The sequence below is a fragment of the Anomaloglossus baeobatrachus genome, chromosome 5 (assembly GCF_048569485.1).
Source record: "Anomaloglossus baeobatrachus isolate aAnoBae1 chromosome 5, aAnoBae1.hap1, whole genome shotgun sequence".
NCBI classification, from domain to species: domain Eukaryota; kingdom Metazoa; phylum Chordata; class Amphibia; order Anura; family Aromobatidae; genus Anomaloglossus; species Anomaloglossus baeobatrachus.
The window spans coordinates 58,346,647-58,365,214 of NC_134357.1; the positions used below are offsets into that span (position 1 = coordinate 58,346,647).

At 44.1% G+C, this 18,568-nt stretch overlaps 1 protein-coding gene across 2 annotated transcripts in view; it reads left to right on the top strand.

Annotated features, from left to right (window-relative positions):
* LOC142310819 (glutathione S-transferase omega-1-like) overlaps nucleotides 1-18,326 on the top strand; it is a 55,761-nt gene extending 37,435 nt beyond the window's left edge. The window contains exons 1-6 of one of the 2 annotated variants that reach the window (XM_075348539.1): nucleotides 8,946-9,052; nucleotides 13,243-13,351; nucleotides 14,069-14,291; nucleotides 15,813-15,914; nucleotides 16,495-16,601; nucleotides 17,356-18,326. In XM_075348539.1, the coding sequence (XP_075204654.1) occupies nucleotides 8,974-9,052; nucleotides 13,243-13,351; nucleotides 14,069-14,291; nucleotides 15,813-15,914; nucleotides 16,495-16,601; nucleotides 17,356-17,512 (777 nt within the window). In that variant the 5' untranslated portion in view covers nucleotides 8,946-8,973 and the 3' untranslated portion in view covers nucleotides 17,513-18,326. Of the gene's footprint in view, nucleotides 1-8,945; nucleotides 9,053-13,242; nucleotides 13,352-14,068; nucleotides 14,292-15,812; nucleotides 15,915-16,494; nucleotides 16,602-17,355 lie in introns of those variants that run through there. The other variant, XM_075348543.1, reaches the window with a different exon arrangement.
* The last annotated feature ends 242 nt before the right edge of the window (nucleotides 18,327-18,568 follow it).

Below are 18,568 nucleotides of genomic sequence, written 5' to 3' on the forward strand. Positions count from 1 at the left end.
GAGTTCCTGATACTTTGAAGCATCCTTGCCAGATATTTTGGGACGGTCGTATAGTTGTTTCAGCAATGCGTCTTCAATTGCTTCAGGACTGCCGAAGCCTTTCTCTAGTCTGTCCCATGCGGTTGCGAGACCAGTTGTTGGGTCGCTGATGTAGACAGATCTGAGTCTCTTGATTCTCTCAGTAGAATGTGGCCCTAGCCACCTGATTAGCAAGTCCAGGTCTTCAGCAGCCGTAATGCCAAGGTCACGCGTTGCGGTTTTGAAGGCACACTTCCACCCTCTGTAGTTTTCGGGCTGGTCGTCATACTTTGTGAGACCGGTGTTGGTGAGTTCTCGGCGGATCATGTACCTCGCAAAGTCGGACATGTCTGATCTTTCTGACATTTGGGGCACATTTGCTGACTGCGTGGTGCTGGTTGCGTGGTTCGTAGCTTCATGGTTCGGAACATGGGAAGGTAAGGAGTGGCGTAGGCATTTAGACCAGCGACCGCCGGTTTGGTGTATACAGTCTCTGTTGTATGAGGGGCCGCAGCTACACAGTTGTTGGGAGTGTAGCACCTTGCCGGCATGTTAGGTTGCATGTAGACATGGGCATACAGAGGTTGCTGATGCGCAGGGTGTAGCTGTGCATTAGAATATGAAAGCAGGTTCAGGCTTGAAAGTCTGAGGTGCATTGGACTGACCTGGAAGGCTGGAAGCTGTAGGTGGATCAGTGTCTTGAAGCTCTGGAGAAGTGTTAGTGCTAACGGGAATGTTGATGGTAGTTGGCAGTTCGTCAGCTTGGCTCAGCACGTAATCTCTTGTATGCTTAAGTGAGTCTTCTGTGTCGAGATCACACAAACTGGCGCTGCCTTCTTGGCTCCCACCCAGAGCTTGCTCAAAGACCTTTAGCCTTGCCATGGCTGCCACATGTTCACATTCCTTCTGTAGGGCTTCAATTTCTGCTTCCTTGCGTGCAGATTCTACTTTCATTTCTGCTTCTCTGCGTGCAGATTCTGCTTTCATCTCTGCTTCTCTCTGGGCGAAGATGGCTTGTACTTTCGTTGTTTCTGCTTCAGCGCGTGCCTTTATGAGCTGCTCGTTGAGGGTTGAGTACCTTGATGAGCCTGATTTGAGTGAGTGCCTTGAGCTCTTAACGGACCTGGATTTGTAGGATGCCACTCCTGACATTTGCGCAATTTTTGCTTCAGTCTCGCTCACAATGTCGCGCATGGTTTGGTCTCGTTCAGCATTAAGCTGTTGGAAGTCCTGTAGTTCTTTTTGAGACTCGGACGTATGTGATCTCAGCAGGGTAGAGGAATATTTTTTACAAATTTCTTTGTAGGACTGGTATACTGAGTACAGTTGTTCCAGGGCTCCCTCTGATGGTAGCTCATGAGCACCGGGCGCAGATAAAACAGTCACTTGTTTTTGCACTCTTTGCCACAATAATGCTGTGTGGGTAAACAGTTCACTTCTGGCTGTTTCTAGGTTCTCTTTAACCTTCCATGTTGGTCTGATCCACCGCTTAGATCTTTCACTGTAATTTGATTGTCAGTTCATGTCTTTCTCTTGTTGCTTTAAAACAGGTAGTGAAAGGGTTCTCCTAACCTCCATCGAGAAGGGTGAATGCTGCTCTGCACTGGTTGTCAGGGAAACCAATACAATGTTGCAATCTGAGCTTGCAGAATGTATTTGCAGAGTCTCTGCTGCAGCTTACAATTAGCTTATTATGGGTTATTCTAGGTTTATAGCTGCACACAGTTCTGATAACAGGTTAATACTTTACATTGCACTTTGTCTGAAGCTGCTATAAAGTTTTATGCTGTGGCTTGTTATCAGCCCCTTGGGGTAATCCTTTCTCTGGATTGTATGCAGTATAGCACTCCTGGAAACAGGTTCTTTACTGATATATGAATACTAATCCCGGTCACAGCTAGTCCTTTTCACTATTCTGTCTCTTCCTGGTGTCTCTTCCCACTGCACCATACACCCTCTGGGGGAAAACTCTACTTGCGGAGGGTCTACCATACTAGCTGCCAATACCATCTATTCTGTCTCTTCCTGGTAGCTGTGAATCCAACCGCTCTAATTATCAGTCCCTTAGATAACTGTATGATTTACTCACTATACCGGCATCCACAGATAGCTTTAACTCAGCCCAACGATGACTTGTAGGAAGACCAGGAGAAACGCTGTAGTTTTCTTCTAGAATCTTGTATTAAGTACAAAGTAAAGGCAGGTGAAAAGGAATAATCTGTACAGGGTCATAGACATGTGTTCAGCAATGGTTCCTCTCTAGACTAAACTGAGGAGGAAGGAGGAGCTTTTTATACAGAAGCCAACTAAGGGAGGAACATAGGGACAAACTTCATACAGTCTAATCTACCTTGTAACAATAAGGAATTTCCTGATAGGAGGAAAAATATGCAATGCAAGAATTATATACAACACGTTGTTCCCATTCATGGGACACAACACCATCAGCCCCAGTAGAGACAATGCAGCGGCGGCGCCATACACTTAGCCGCAACACCGCAAGTGGCGTCACAAGTGAACATTCTCATAATCTCCCCTGTAAATATCCCCCATTACAAAAAGGGCCCAGGGCATGGAACCGGGTAACAGCCACCACCGTGACATTCCCAATAGAGACTCTGCCCGGAACCAAGTACCCCATATGCTACACAAACACCATGGGGTATGAATACTTTTATAAGCCGCCTTACATGTGCCTGTAAGTGGTCACCCAGTGGTTGTAATGTAAACTACAGCCTGCTGAGCATGTCCTCATAATGTATTGTATTTGCATTATGAAACTTCATCCGTTCATCCTTTTGCTGAACCCCGAGGAGTCTGGTTATTACATCCAGAATACAGACTGGTAAACATGGATAGATATGTCCGTCTGAATGAGGCCTAACGTTTACTTAACCTTTAAAGATTTTAGACTTTTTTATTATTATTATTATTATTATTATTATTATTATTATTATTATCATCAGATAAATGGACGGAAAAGTCCACAGTTGTTAATATCATAACCAACCACATGAGGACAGAAATGTACAACAATATGAGTTACACAATGACCTCAGGACGCAGGTAACATACATTAGATACAAGAAAATGCTTTTTCAGTGTGACAGCCAAGGACGTCTTAGGCATTATATGGAGGTGCATTAAATGGCTCTAATGTACGGGAATATTATTTTGCATTGTATTGCAGTATTCATGTCTAAAAAGCTAAGGTACAAACTGTCAAATTCTGTATGGAGAGATGGAAATAAAGCGAAAAACCATAAAAGGTGCACGAAGTAAAACAGATCGAGGTTTTCAATTTTGCTTCATTGCTTGGGTCTGAATTATTTATTACACTGAACCCTTCATGTTATGCTCCTGCCCCCGTTTGGGTTGGCTCCACGTCTGGCTTTGCAGGTAACCTGGCACCCTAAAATTGGAGGATTCATTTGGGCCTTTTTAAGGGCTTGGAGGACTCTCACCTGCGCCCTGGTAATGGCTGACTTATGCAGACTACTCTTGTTTGAGGTCTGGAAAATGAAATAGTTATGTGACGCCCCTGGACTATTGGGTCGTCACAGGGTATTGCACAATCTGCCCTCCCATGCAGTAGCCACCTCTTTCTTGGTTATGGGTCCCCAACTACATGGTGTTGCCTACATCAGCTAATCAAAACCCTAGGTACACTCTGCACCACACCCACCAAATACACCAGTGGACGGCTTGAGTGGAATAGAGTCGCCCACTTTGGGGGGTTGGAGAGGGGAGGTTGAGAAGTGAAAGAGAGAGGAGGTCAGGAGCAAGGCTCATTGGAAGCTATCTAGGTGGCAGACGGTGGTCTGGGCCTAGAGGAGCTGGACCCCCGGTCGCAGGGGATCGTGGCAAGTGGCACAGGTCTGACGAGGAGGACAGCCGGTGGCCTTGCACCATCACCAGGCTGGGACCAGGGCACGACAGGGTACGTGGACCCTAGGTCAGGGAATAGCTTCAGGCAACCTGACAATTCACCCGACAAGAACGGAGCCTTCAAGATCCGTTCTCCACCCGCTCCAAAATCGGGGTACTAGCGCAACGAGGGGGATAGGACTTTCCACTCAAAACGGTCCAGAAAATCCCAAGCGTGAACCCTGAGAGCAACCTCCCACACTTAGCCATAGTGGGGAGCAGGACCCGGCAAGTTGCATACTACCGGGACCAACAGAGAAGTAAACTTAGTTCAGGAGGTAGGTCACGGATCACCAGGCAGCACCATTGGGGACAGGACCCGAACTAAGCTTCCCTCAGCGGCAGTGGTATCCAGAACTTTGGTTTATCCAGTAGTCGGTGTCAGCTTAATGGACTGAGTGAGTACGCAAGTGACCCCTTTTCACCCAAAAGCACTTCTCCACAATCACCAAACCCCGGGGTATTTCCCCTACCCGTGGAAGGTCACAACACCTGGCTGCCCCATTCCATCATCCACGGGTACTCCCAATTGCAGCGGTGGTACTCCTAATTACCATATACCACGGGTGGCGTCACGAACTCTATAACCTCCCTTGTAAATACCCTCCTTCATTTGAGTGGCCGCACGACCCCCCGGGTCCGGAGACCCTCGAGCCACTGAGAACCCGGATCCGAGCAGCTCGGCTGCTGGCACGGGGGCGGCACAGTTGGGCGGCACAGTTATGGCTCTTGGAAGAAGGGATGAAAAAACCAAAGCGCAAAAAATGGAAAATTGGAAGGTCGTCGGTTAAACATTTTAACTGCAGCTGAAGTCCAAAGCATTACATTGAGCTGTATGCAATTGGTTGAACTGCAGCTGCCACTTAACCCCATCACAACCCTAGACGTACCAGTACATCTGATTTTTGGGAGACATCCTGACTTTGGACATATTGGAAAGTCCTGACAATCATTCATGCACAGGAGCTGCCGGGAGCTCGGTACTCGTGACAGCCGAGACCCGGCTCTCACAGCCAGAGATGGTCCCCATGCTGTCTCTGGCTATTTAACCCACTAAATGACACAATAAATATCGATCACAGCATTTAGGGAGCTGGGAGAGGAAGTGCTCTCCTCTCCAATTTGTGCCCCTCTTGACATCATCACCAGGGCCCAATCATCGCCATGGTGACCTGAGGTCATCTTGATGACTTCTAGGTCACTCAGCTACGGAAAGACTCTAATGGGGAGACAAAAATGACTAATGCACTAACCATGGACCCATAGAAGCGCACGGTTCGCGCAAAACGGCCGTAATCCTGGGGGAGCTCGCACCCAGCTCTGTCACTGCCTTTTTTATGCACACATTTTTGTACCAATAAATCCTTTTTATGGACCTTGGAGTGGAGCCACTTTTTCTTCTTTTGTGGATTACGTGTTGGATATCTGCCTCTTTTGGAGTGTGCCCCTCCGAGCATGTTTGATTTTCAGATCTGGAGCAGCGTTTCTCTGGCCACCCAAATATGAAAGGTAAACCCTGGTAGTGCAGGATCATTCTTTGTTTCACTGAACATAAACAACTTACAACAATTACCAAAAACAATCACAGCAGACAACAGAAGTAGTAAGTACATGTCCTTTCTGCTCGCTGGCTAGCTCCTAACTGAATAGATTAACCAGCCACCTCTCCAGGAAGCAGAAGGATTAAATACAGGGTGGAAGTGCTCAACTGACGACAGCTGAGAAAGTCTGCTGCTGCACCAGAGAAAGGATTAATTGTTAAAGCAATGTTTAAATGTGCATGGTCTCAGATGGTAAATGAAAACGCTAATCCTGAGCCTGTCCTTATACACGTTACAGTACCCTCCCCTTAAGGAGAGACCTGAGGACTCTCAAGAACATGCACTAACAACCACCTTTAAAGGGACAATGTGAACCACTATCTAGGATCAATTGGAATTACACCTCCCGTGTGCTGACCTGCGGGTGAGTCTTGAGAATCCAGATGCACGGCCGTAGCATCATTAAAATCCGCAACTGGATAAGGATCAAAATAGCCCATACTAAGACTCTCAGATGCACCCCTCCACTTGATTTGATTAGTGGGCACCCATGCAAAGTCGTTTCCTGCACGGTTTTTTATCCTCATGCTTACATACGTGCTATTCTGGACATCCATACATGCACCCAGATACTGCAGTCGCCCCCTTCTGACCACCTCTCTGGGGAAAACACCAAAGGCTTAAGTTTATTCATACACCCAGATATTGCAGCCGTCCCCTTACTACCACCTTTCCAGGGGGAATACCACGACTTACGATTAGGCTGGGGAATGGGAGAAATAGTCCTGTCCATCTCCGATTTCAACCCCAGGGCCCAGGGAAGTAAGGACATTATGAACAGCGGAGATGGCAACTTCAGGACCACTTCTACAAAGAAGGTCTGCTGTGAGTGGTTTTCTGTAGGAACTAGGCATCCAAAACCAGGCTTGCGGTCCGAGCATTCAGACTGAGGCTGAAGAGAGAGATGGGCATTCCTCCCATGTGCTGCAAGTGGTGTGGTCGGCACTGAGGGAAATAAAGCGGCAACCATAAAGCCCTGGTGGCCCAAACTCAAAGCGACCAGAACAGCGAGGCTCCTTTGGAGGGGAACCCTGTTTGGAACGAGATGGACACGCACCAATAAAATGACCCTCACGTCCACAATAAAAACAGTTTCTCGTGCCACGGCGGACCAAAACTTACTGGCCGCTAGAGGAGAGCACCCCCACCTGCATGGGCTCATCTTCCTCTACCTGTGGGACCTCCACCTCCGGCATGGCTAAAGGAACCCTGGTCTTGGTGCATCTCTCCCTGAGGCGTCTATCCACCCTGATGGCAAGGGACATGGTGGCCTCCAGCGACGTAGGTGCAGAGTAATGCAGCAAAGAGTTCCTCAGCCAAACAGAAAACCCCTGGATGAACTGACTCCGGAGAGCTGGGTCGTTCCATATGGTGTCCGTGGCCCACCTCTGGAATCTGAGCAGTACACCTCCACTGGGCACATCCTTTGCTGGATCTTGCGGAGCTGGGACTCTGGCATGGAGACGCCATCAGACTCACCGTAGACCATTGTTAATGCAGCGAAGAAATCATCTACTAACCGCATAGCCTCCAAATCGGCTGGTAGAGAGAAGGCCCAAGATTGAGGATCGCCCTACAACAAAGAAGTGATGACCCCCCCCCCAAGCACTGGGCCTCAGTCCCCAAAGAATGGGGACAGAGCCTAAAATACAGACGACAGGCTCACTCAAATACCTGGAACCTATACCCCCTTCCCCCGAAAACTTGTCAGGGATGGCCACCTTAGGTTCTGGTGGATATTGGGCCACAACCAAAAGGCCAACAACCTGTTGCAGCTGCTGCACCATCTACGAACGCAGATACCTCACCTCTTCTGTGAATTTCTTGGCAAGATAGGCCCACCCTGCAGCCATACTGACTCTCACAAAAAGGGAAAAAGGTTGGGTAAAGGTATAAGCTAGTTATTATGTAATGGGGAGATATGGTTAATACAGGGACTCCTCGGCGGACATAAGACTTAAAGGTAGTCAGGGTTAAGCCTCCAACCTGGCCCTGTCTCCTGTCCTGGCCCTCTGCTCTCTGGCTAGCTCCTAACTGAATAGAATAACCAGCAACCTCTCCAGGAAGCAGAGGGATAAATACAGCATGGAAGTGCTTAACTGATGACAGCTGAGAAAGTCTGCTGTGCATCAGGGAAGGTATTAACCCTTAAATGCCCAAAGGAAAAAAGCAACGTTAAAATGTGCATAGTCTCAGATAGTAAATGAGATTGTTAATCCTGAGCCTGTCCTTATACACGTGTTGATTTGTTTATTCTGCCTCCCAAAGATTGCAGTCAGGCACAGCTCACATTTATCCTGCGCTCTACGTTGAGCGATTACTCTGGGGATTACATGTAAATCTCTGAAAAACTTGATTCAGACAAAATTTCCAATGGAAAATTCACTATAATGAGGCAGAGGGTGTTAAGGGTGCTTTACACGCTGCGACATCGCTAACAATATATCGTCGGGGTCATGGTGTTTGTGACGCACATCCGGCGTTGTTAGCGACATCGCAGCGTGTGACAGCTAGGAGCGAAAAACGTCAAAAATCATTGATCATTGATCGTTGACACGTCGCTCCTTTTCATAATATCGTTGGTGGTGCATGCCGCTGGTTGTTCGTCGTTCCTGCAGCATCACACATCGCTATGTGTGACACCGCAGGAACGAAGAACATCTCCTTACCTGCGTCCACCGGCAATGAGGAAGGAAGAAGGTGGGCGGCATGTTCCAGCCGCTCATCTCCGCCCCTCTTCTGCTATTGGGCTGCTGCTTAGTGACGCCGCTGTGACGCCGAACGAACCTCTCCCTTAAAGGAGGGATTGTTCGGTGTCTCCAGCGACGTCGCTAAGCAGGTATGTGCGTGTGATGCTCCGTAGCGATATTGTTCGCTACGGCAGCGATCACCCCCATGTCGCAGCGTGTAAAGCACCCTTTACTGACATGGCTTGTGAAAAGAATCGCAGATGGACGCTGCCCCATAGTTTTACACTGGTGCGAGTGCAATCCGATGTTTTATCGGATTGCCCTCTTTGCGTGTTAAATGCAAATGGATCCGAGGCCGTAACCTCATAAAGTGACACGGGTTAGGATTAAAAAAAATTGGCCTGGTCATTAAGGTGAAAACAGGATGGGGGTGAAGGGGTTAATAGTTAAAATCAGTCAAAAAGCCTACGTATAGCCGAGGCCTAATCCTCATTCTGTGTGCACATTAATCTTCGCTCTGCTTTACATTAGCACAGTCATTTGCAGAGTCATTGCCTGGTCATATACAGCCAGGTAATAATATGACGGGCTGTTATGTAATCCCTGGTTTTGGTGGATCATTAGCTGGGAGGGAGGGCACTGGTTTCTCCATAGACAGCAGATTGGGCGGCTGTGGTGTGCAGCCCTCCTCCTAGTTTTTCAGACCTTTTATACAGTGTATGCCCAGTCACTAACATATGTGTGCTCATTACACAGGGCTCTCCAGTGACAGATCGTCTGCAGCCATGGCCGGAACACAGAGAAGTTTGGCCAAAGGTAAGTAAAGAACGATCTGAGAACCCGAGTGTCCCCTTATATTAGAGAAATGGGATTTAGGTCTATATACAATCTAATACAAACATACTGTATTTACATCATAATACAGACATATACTGTATATACGCTTAATGGCTACAAGAAAAAGTTATATATACTAATTGGATACTGCGCCTCTGTATGTAGCAGAGCTTGTACTGTGCACTGGGTGATACTTTTTGATATAGTAATGTTATCTGGGTTTGCATCGGATGTTTCGGTTGTTCTGATGATGGTTTGTTTTTTTTTACACAATCTGAGCGACTGTGAAGGGAGAAAAAAAATAAAACTGCAGCATGGATTTAAGTCTCAAACGTGTTTTGGATGAGTATAACTACAATGTTAAAATTATTATAAAAGCATGAAGTCCATAGGATTGCTTCACCACAACATAATTATAGTATAATATACATACATGTAATAATGCCAGTTAATTAACCGGGTCATATGCGACTGGGAAAAAAAGGGGGGGTGGATATAATAGCAGTAAAATAACAGATTTTTAAGGGTATAATGCACAGTGCATAGAGGGTAACTTAAATGCCAGTGCTAATAAATGTATATAATTCCAATACAATAAGTATCTGTAACCAACTAATGTGCATAACCTATATCAATATCCACCCATATATCCCCTCAGTTCAATTTGTTACCATTAGTGATAATACTGACCCGTTAAAGTAGTGATGTAATGCCTCATAAGTCCCAACGCGCGTTTCACCTCTTCATCAGGGGACATACGTTGGGACCTGGGAGGCTTTACATAACTTCTTTAACGAGTCAGTATTATCACTAATGGTTACCAATTGAACTGAGGGGATATATGGGTGGATATTAATGTAGGTTATGCACATTAGTTGGTTGAGACGTACTTATTGTATTGGAATTATATACATTGATTAGCACTGGCATTCAAGTTACCCTCTGTGCATTATATCCTTAAAAATCTGTTATTTTACTGCCATTATATTACCCCCCCCCCTTTTTCCCAGTCGCATATGACCCCGTTAATTAACTAGCATTATTACATGTATGTATATTATACTATAATTATGTTGTGGTGAAGCCATCTTTATGGACTTCTTGCTTTTTTAATAATTTTAACATTGTTGTTATACCTTAAATAAAAATTAGTTTTATTAATTTTGGGTTGAGCACCATTTCTTTCTCTGGATGAGATGTTGTTATAGATTAAATTGGGTGGTTCCCTATACTAAATAGTTAGGTCTATTATAGCCATCAAATTCTAGATGTTTTGGATGAGGCATGCATAATGAAATCAATGGATGCACAAAACCAAATCAAATCCGATATGGACCATCCACATTGCATATAATGTATATGGATACTTTTCAGTTCTTAACGTGGGAAACTGTATGTGGGCTTTTACTTTTTTTTCCCTGGATGAAAATCAGATGAGTTTCCACACACTTGTCTGAATACTGCATTAGGCCAGCTTCTTTTCCCACAAACAAAGTTTAGTTTTAATAAATAGATCTTGGATATATTAAAAAAAAAGTTCCTGTGCTGAGATAATCTTATATTTGTGCCCCTGCTATGTACTGTGTAATGGCCGTGTCTGACCGTACAGGGACATGGTCTGATCATACCACATCTTCTACGCAAAAGAGTATACAGACATTATAGTACGGAATCGCAAATAATTCTTTCTTTGAGGTAAAATATTTTTTCAAAACAGGCAGAGAGATGTTTTACCTCACAAAAAGAATCAGCTGTGATCCTGTGCTGTAATGTCTGTATACGTCTTTACTTCTGCTCCTGCCCAGGAGATATGGTATGATCAGACCATGTCCTATACGGTCAGACACGGCCATTACACAGTACACAGCAGGCATATATAACATTATCTCAGCACAGGAACATTTTTAAACACATCTTATTGTGGAACTTATTATTCCAAGATCTATAGACTACAATCATCTTGAAAATGAAATTTGTTCGTTGGAAAATGCCTTTTCGACAAGCCACAATGCACGACCTCCTACCTACCTTCTAGACAATCATAAGACTGTTGAGTTTGGGCACGGAGACCGACAGCCTTTCTGTGCTTTGCGTTCTGTCCTCTTGTAAGAGGGTGGACAATAAAGTATGCCTGAACTGTGTCTATGTATGTAATGTGTTCCTGCATAGAATATGTGTGGCCATCTAATGGCCGATTTTAGGTAATGCTCTCTGGTGTACATAATAGATCAGTGATGGGTAACTTTTTGAGTTTGGAGTGTCAAAATTCGATAAAAAAACTAGCATAACTCGGGTGGTGTGTTACATTTAAAAAAATCCATAATTTTGTGATATTTGTATCTCTAATAACAAAAAGTTATCTGATAATAACTGCTGGAGGAGAGGGTGAGAGGAGATGATGATTATCTCCTCTCCCCCCAGCAGTCATTATTTCCTCTCCCTCCTCCCCTCCAGCAGTCATGATAATTTGCTCATTTGTCCCCTGTAGTAATGTGCCTATCCTTTGCCCCTGTAGTAATGCGCCCATCTGTGTCCCTGTAGAAATGTGTTCATCCAGTCTCCTGTAGTAATGTACCCATCTTGTCTCCTGTAATAATGTGCTCATCTTGTCCCCTGTAGTAATGCCCATCTTGTCCCCATCCTGTAGTAATGTGCACACCCATGTCCCCTATCGTAATGTGCCCATCTTGTCCTCTGTAGTAATGGGCACATCCATGACCCCTATAGTAATGTGCACATTTTGTCTCCTGTAGTAATGTCCCCATCTTGTCTCCTGTAATAATGTTCCCATCTTGTCCTCTCTAGTAATGTGCCCCTCCTTGTCCTCTGTAGTAATGTGCCCAACCTTGTCCTCATCCTGTAGAAATGCACTCATTCTTGTTCTCTGTAATAATGTGCCGATCTTGTCCCCATCCTGTAGCAATGTGCCCATCCTGGTCCCCTTGTAGTAATGTGCCCATCCTTAATCCCATTCTGTAGTAATGTGCCTATCCTTCTCCCCATCCTGTAGTAATGTGCCCATCCTTGTCTTTTGCAGTAATGTGCCCATCCTTGTCCTCATCCTGTAATAATGTGCCCATTCTTGTTCTCTGTAATAATGTGTCGATCTTGTCCCCATCCTGTTGGAAATTGCCCATCCTTGTCCTCTGTAGTAATGGGCCTATTCTTGTCCCCATCCTGTAGTAATGTGCCCATCCTTGTCCCCTTGTAGCAATGTGCCCATACTTGTCCCCTTGTAGTAATGTGCCTATCCTTGTCCCCATCCTGTAGTAATGTGCCCCTTCCTTGTCCCCATCCTGTAGTAATGTGCCCATACTTGTCCCCATCCTGTAGTAATGTGCCCCATCCTTGTCCCCATCCTGTAGTAATGTGCCCATCCTTGTCCTTTGTAGTAATGTGCCCATCCTTGTCCTCATCCTGTAGTAATGTGCCCATTCTTGTTCTCTGTAATAATGTGCCGATCTTGTACCCATCCTGTTGTAATGTGCCCATCCTTGTCTTCTGTAGTAATGGGCTTATTCTTGTCCCCATCCTGTAGTAATGTGCCCATCCTTGTCCTCTTATAGTAGTGTGCCAATACTTGTCCTCTGTAGTAATGTGCCCAACCTTGTTCCCATCCTGTAGTAACGTGCCTATCTTTGTCCCCATCCTGTAGTAATGTGCCCATCTTGTCCCTTGTAGTAATGTGCCCATCTTGTTACATGGCTATGTGTAAAAATACTGATTGTATTAGAACGGCTGCTACAACCAGTAATCTAAGTGATTCATTGTTGGATTCAGAATCTCTTTGCCTACATCATGCTACTCTCAGATGAAATAGCAAAAACCTGCTGACAGATTCCCTTTTAAAGCAGATTTTTACAACTCTTAGCAATCTCTATATCTTGGGTTAAAGCAGGTGGGATTGTGCTTTATTATGTGCTATTGGACTATAAATATTATAAATGTTTGTAATTTTGGAGTATTTTCAGGAATTTTTACAAAACTGATGGTGTTTTGAAAAACAAATCCCATGTGTGTGTCACTTGGAATAATTCTTTGGGTCAGATCTTCAGTAGTCAGTATTCTAGACCTTTCTCAGCAGCTTGCCTACATTTCATTTGCACAGTATGATCTGTACCTGCTACCTTAATGATATCAATACACTTAATAAAAATCTACTTTTGCAGGCAGCGCCGCCCCAGGACCGGTACCGGAGGGAGTAATTCGACTTTACAGCATGAGATTCTGCCCTTTTGCCCAAAGAGCAATGCTTGTTTTGGTCGCCAAAGGAATCAAGTAGGCACCAGATTTTATGCCATTTCTTGAGCTTTTGACATTTCACCTTTTTTTGTTTCTAAAGTTTTTGCATAGTTAAAAATAGGTTATAGATGGGAAATAACTTTTTGCTCATTTAGGACCAGAGCTCTGGGATTGCAGCTCCTGGCTAATTCAATAGACAATGAGAGGAGGCTGAGCATGCTGCACGTTTGCTCCATTCAGACCAAGGATGCAGAGCCCTGTACTGGGTGTATCACAGCCCCGACCTTGAGATCATTGGGCGTCCCAGTCCTCGCCCTTCCAGCAAATCAGCACGTTGTTCCCTATTCTTTGGACTAACCAAAACATGTTTTTCTTTCAGGGAATGGCCCTTTTATGTGTGTTTTTAAGATATTGGTAAATGGTGTTCTTATAGTGAAAGTAGCTTGTATTCTTGTAGGCTGTAATTATAAGGGTTGCGTCAGATTTGGGCACTGGTCATCTGCCCCATTAGTGGTGACACTTGGAGTCTTGTTACAGATCTTGGCTCAGGAGCTTTAACCAAATTTCATATTCACTTCTCTTTCTGCCAAGAGTGATATCATTTTTTTTCCCCCTTATAAAGAATTTCAGTTGTAAGGGGTTAAGCTGCCTCTCTAGGTTCTTGGTATACTCTTTTATTTTGTGTCTACAAAGTGACTGTTGCACCTAAAAACACCTTTCACCTGATGAGACCGGATTTCTTTTTCTTTTCAGACATGAAATTGTCAATATAAACCTAAAGAACAAGCCGGATTGGTTTTTTGAGAAAAGTCCTCTGGGATTGGTGCCATCTATTGAAATGTCCGATGGTAAAATCATCTACGAATCTCCGATAGTTTGTGATTACCTGGATGAAGTCTTTCCTAAGAATAAGCTGACTCCGGCTGATCCCTATGAAAAAGCCCAACAGAAGATTCTCCTGGAACATTTCTCTGCGGTATGAAATTTTTGTTATTTTTCTTGGAAATTTAAAACCCACTTAATGTTCTCGCAGGTTAGGAAAAAAAATGGGATGCCATCTTCCAAAAAACTATATGATTCTACTGAAGGGTTCTGTCTTAATCCCTGAAAAATGACTCTTCAGCCATGACTCCTTTGGGAGCATCGGTTGAAGCTCGGAAAAATGGGAATTAGATGAAAACTCTAAGAATCATGGATGTACTGCAAAACCTACTGAGAACCCAGCCTGAGTGTTTGTCACTTTTGTGGCTGTATTGTACTAAGGGTCACTTTTTGGTCATTCATAGAGTTGAAGTGAAGTGAGAAGCCCAATCCTGGCTGAGGGTCATTTGCCTCAATATGTCTGTCCATGTAAAGCTCCCGTTGTGGCGTGAGGCACTTACAATTATATCCGGTGATACCTCAATCTTCACTGCGGGTCCTCGTGTAATTCAGTAACAAGTTTATTGGAGGTCACCACTTTTCTCTTACATTAGACCCCCAGGGCCACTTGTGCTGTCACTGCTCTTCTCCAGGGCAGGGAGGGGAAGTTTCTACTTGGCAGCACTCGCCCTAGGAACAATCCTCCAACAGCTAAGTCCAATACGTGCTTCCTCCCTCCGTAACCTTTGACGTGTCTCACTTGGGCCCTCGGACGACTTAACAGCTCCCAACCAGTTCAGGATCCTGCCAGCGGTCTCTATACCCCGGCGTCCCACTGATCTTGGGACACGCTACAGCCCATTTGCAGGGTGAGGTCTTGATTCATGTGAAGAATCCTCCTGTCCTGGACAAGGCCTCACGTCTGGCCCTGTTCACACACTTGGACTTCTGCCGCTCGACTCCCTTCTCACTTTCCTATCTCCCTAATCCTACTCTGCTCACACCTTCCTCCTGGTCTCCGTTTCCCTGGTTACCAACTGGCCAACTGGCTATTTGCAACTGCTCCCGCTCTAACCTACCAAAACAACTAACTACCCCTGATACCCCACTCCTCCACACTTGGTCCCTAGTTACACTACACTAAAACATCCTACCTTACCTATAACCCTTTATCTACAGTACTTCTGACTTTCTACACCATGTCTCCTGCGTGACACAGCATGAGGGGCCAGCATCCTACATTATACATTCCACATTATTTACAGTATTATAAAACTTACATATTATCAAATAGATTACTTGCTATAAAACATATGACATCCGCAGTCGCTAGGGGGCATCGAATGCCGAACCAATCCAGCCCTACTGTATCCTACATTGAATACATTACACTTTTATATACAATACACTTATAATACAATAGCACTTCACGGTAGGAGTGGACGCAGTTTGTCCACCTCCTACAGAAGTAGTAAAGTTCATTTTCTAAATTTTAAATTAAATTAAATTTTAAACATTTTAAAGTTCTATTATATTACTACAATTTTTTTTTCCAGGAAGGGTTTTGTACACTTTTATGTTTTAGGAAATTTCTAATGAGACAAGTAATGTGGTTTTGTGTCCTTGACTTCTTCAGGTTACCACCGCAGTGTATAAGATTGTGTATGCCAATAAGGAAAAAAGAGATACAACTGAAGTAAAGGCGCAGTTTTTTGAGAAATATAAAAAACTTGAAGAGGTAGGAAAAGTTTTGCAATATATGATTTAAAACGTTTTTGGTAACGTGTTAACTTTGAATCACGCTAAGATAACAATGTATTCAACTCGAGAGGGAAACCAAGAAAAGAAAAACACAACGATTTATAAAGAAGATTATTATGATCACTGGTGTTTTGCCCCTTAATCTGATAGCAGCATAATGTAGAAACAGATCCTGAATCTAGCAATGTGTTACTTTGCTGGGCTGCTTGCTCTAGTTTTTACTGTTTTATCAGTAGGAGATTATCATTACTAAACATGCTGCCATGCATCCTCCATATTCATTACCTGTGTGTAAAACCACTCGGGTGTCATGACAATGTCACATGAGCCCTAGGAAAGGGATTCCATCACTGCTGAAACCGTGCTGGCACCGGAGGGGAGTACAAGCTTTTTTTTTAGGAAGTAGAACATGGGGAATGAGAAGGGGGTTGTTCAAGTATGCATTGCGGCACAAACAGGATCCATCATTTATGTGGACTCCTCCCTTCACCTATTTATGCGTCCTGACTGTTAAGGTTGAGATTGTTTTTTGTATTTCATCTCTGCTTTATTTACAGGCCCTGACCAAGAGGAACAGCCCTTACTTTGGTGGGGAAGCCGTGTCTATGATCGATTACATGATCTGGCCTTGGTTTGAACGGTTCATTTTTTTTGATGTTGTGGAGTAAGTAAAACACTATATGTATTTTTTGTGATCCGTAATCTATTACTTTTTCTCAATTTCCCACCATCCATGAACCATACAGATAAGGAATATGTAATCTCTCAAGATTTAATGTGAAGTACTGCAAAATATGTTGGCGCTATATAAGCAATCAAGTTAATGTAATTTTAAGGTCTCTGTTTTCTGTTGGTGAGGACACCGTCACTCATATTTGGAGGAAGGTTGATTAGGCTTTACTAATTAGGCATCTCCAAGGAACCTACTGTCACTGCATATAGAATTCTACTGTGTTAGTAGATGCTCCTAGGATAGTGGGCAAAAGGAAATATCCAACACCAAATGTTAAAATCTAGACTATGCTTAGCCATCCATAAGCACAATACAGACAAAGTAGTATCTCAACTGATGCGTTTCAGATTGCAGACTTATTAGTAGCTACGACTAGGGATCATCTAGTTATCCTGCCCAGTGACAGGTGCGGAACCGGTATAGGGCTTCCTAGGAATGCAGGGTGATGGTGAGTACAGGACGTATCCCATCATCCCCCTCTACAGTGCCAGAGCCCACCGGTGTTAAAGTTTCCCTGGTGTACCCCTTGTTTGTTGTGGTGAACCCCTTGTTTGTTGTGTGTCTTGCCATTCGCCAGACTCCCCCCAAGTCCGTATGTGAAAGTCAGTTACAGTATTTAAAATTATGCTAGTACAGGTTGTACATCAGGAACTTGGTCCTAATTTCCCTTTTTTTTGTTTTCTAGGTTCTTGGAGAAGACCCCCCGTGTTAATGCCTGGTACAAGCGGATGCTGCAGGACCCAGCTGTTAAAAAGACCTTCACTGATCCAGAAATTCTTGTCGGCTTTGGAAAACTGTATTTTCAGGACTACGTAGATGCGTGTGATTACGGCCTTGACTAAAGTCACCGATACCTGTGCAATCTGAATATCTAGTGCCTTTTAATATATTGAATAAAATGGTTTCCTACCTTGAAGCAATGCAAGCTATAAATTTCAAGGACTGATCTGTCATTATGTGTGCAATATACAAACTAAGGACAATCATACATGATATACCGTAACCAGAAGAACTCCCAAGTCAGGAAAAGAGAAATTTAAAGGGGTTGTCCAGATGTAAAAATGATAGTAGAAAACAACATGAGAACAGCTAAGCATGTTATAAAATTAAGAAATAGTCCTACTCGCTGGTTCGCCCTCCTCTGCTACCCTGGTTATGATGCTTTCTAACTAGGGATGATCGAATTTCACAACTATTCGGCAATATTCGGCTTCGCGAATATCCGACTAATAGGTCACCGCTATGCGAATATTCGATGCGCAATGTAAGTCTATGGGAAGCCCGAATAGTTGCTATTCGGCAACTATTTGGGTTTCCCATAGACTTACATTGCGCATCGAATATTCGCAAATAGTCGAATAGCGGCGACCTATTCGGCGAATATGGGCTTTGCCGAATATTTGAGGTTTTCGATCATCCCTATTTCTAACTAGTTTCTTGCAGTTGATCTCTTGGTGTTTTGACTTTTGCAGCCGATCCCCTCTATGTATAACCGGAGGATTTATTATTGTATAACATATAATGAAGTAGTCATATGGAAGTTTATGGATACAGTATCTGGACATATGGTTACTTGATCTCTGTTATATTCAGACATGTGCCCTTAATCCATTGTTCCATCGCTCACATTAAAGATATAATAAGTTAATGGGTCAACTATTGTGTGTTGCTGTTTTTTTAAAATGTGGCTTGCTGTACAAAGTGTTGCTAACCTCTGCTCTACAGCAGAATAAAGTTTTGCAATTGTTAACTTGTCCCACTATTTATATTGGAGAGTGACCCAATCTGACATTACTAGATTACATCATGAGCAGACCGTCAGGACTACTTGTACTTTAGAGAACTAATTGTACGTTCGTTGTATGTTCCAAAGGAATAAAATTGCGCAATTAGTTAGG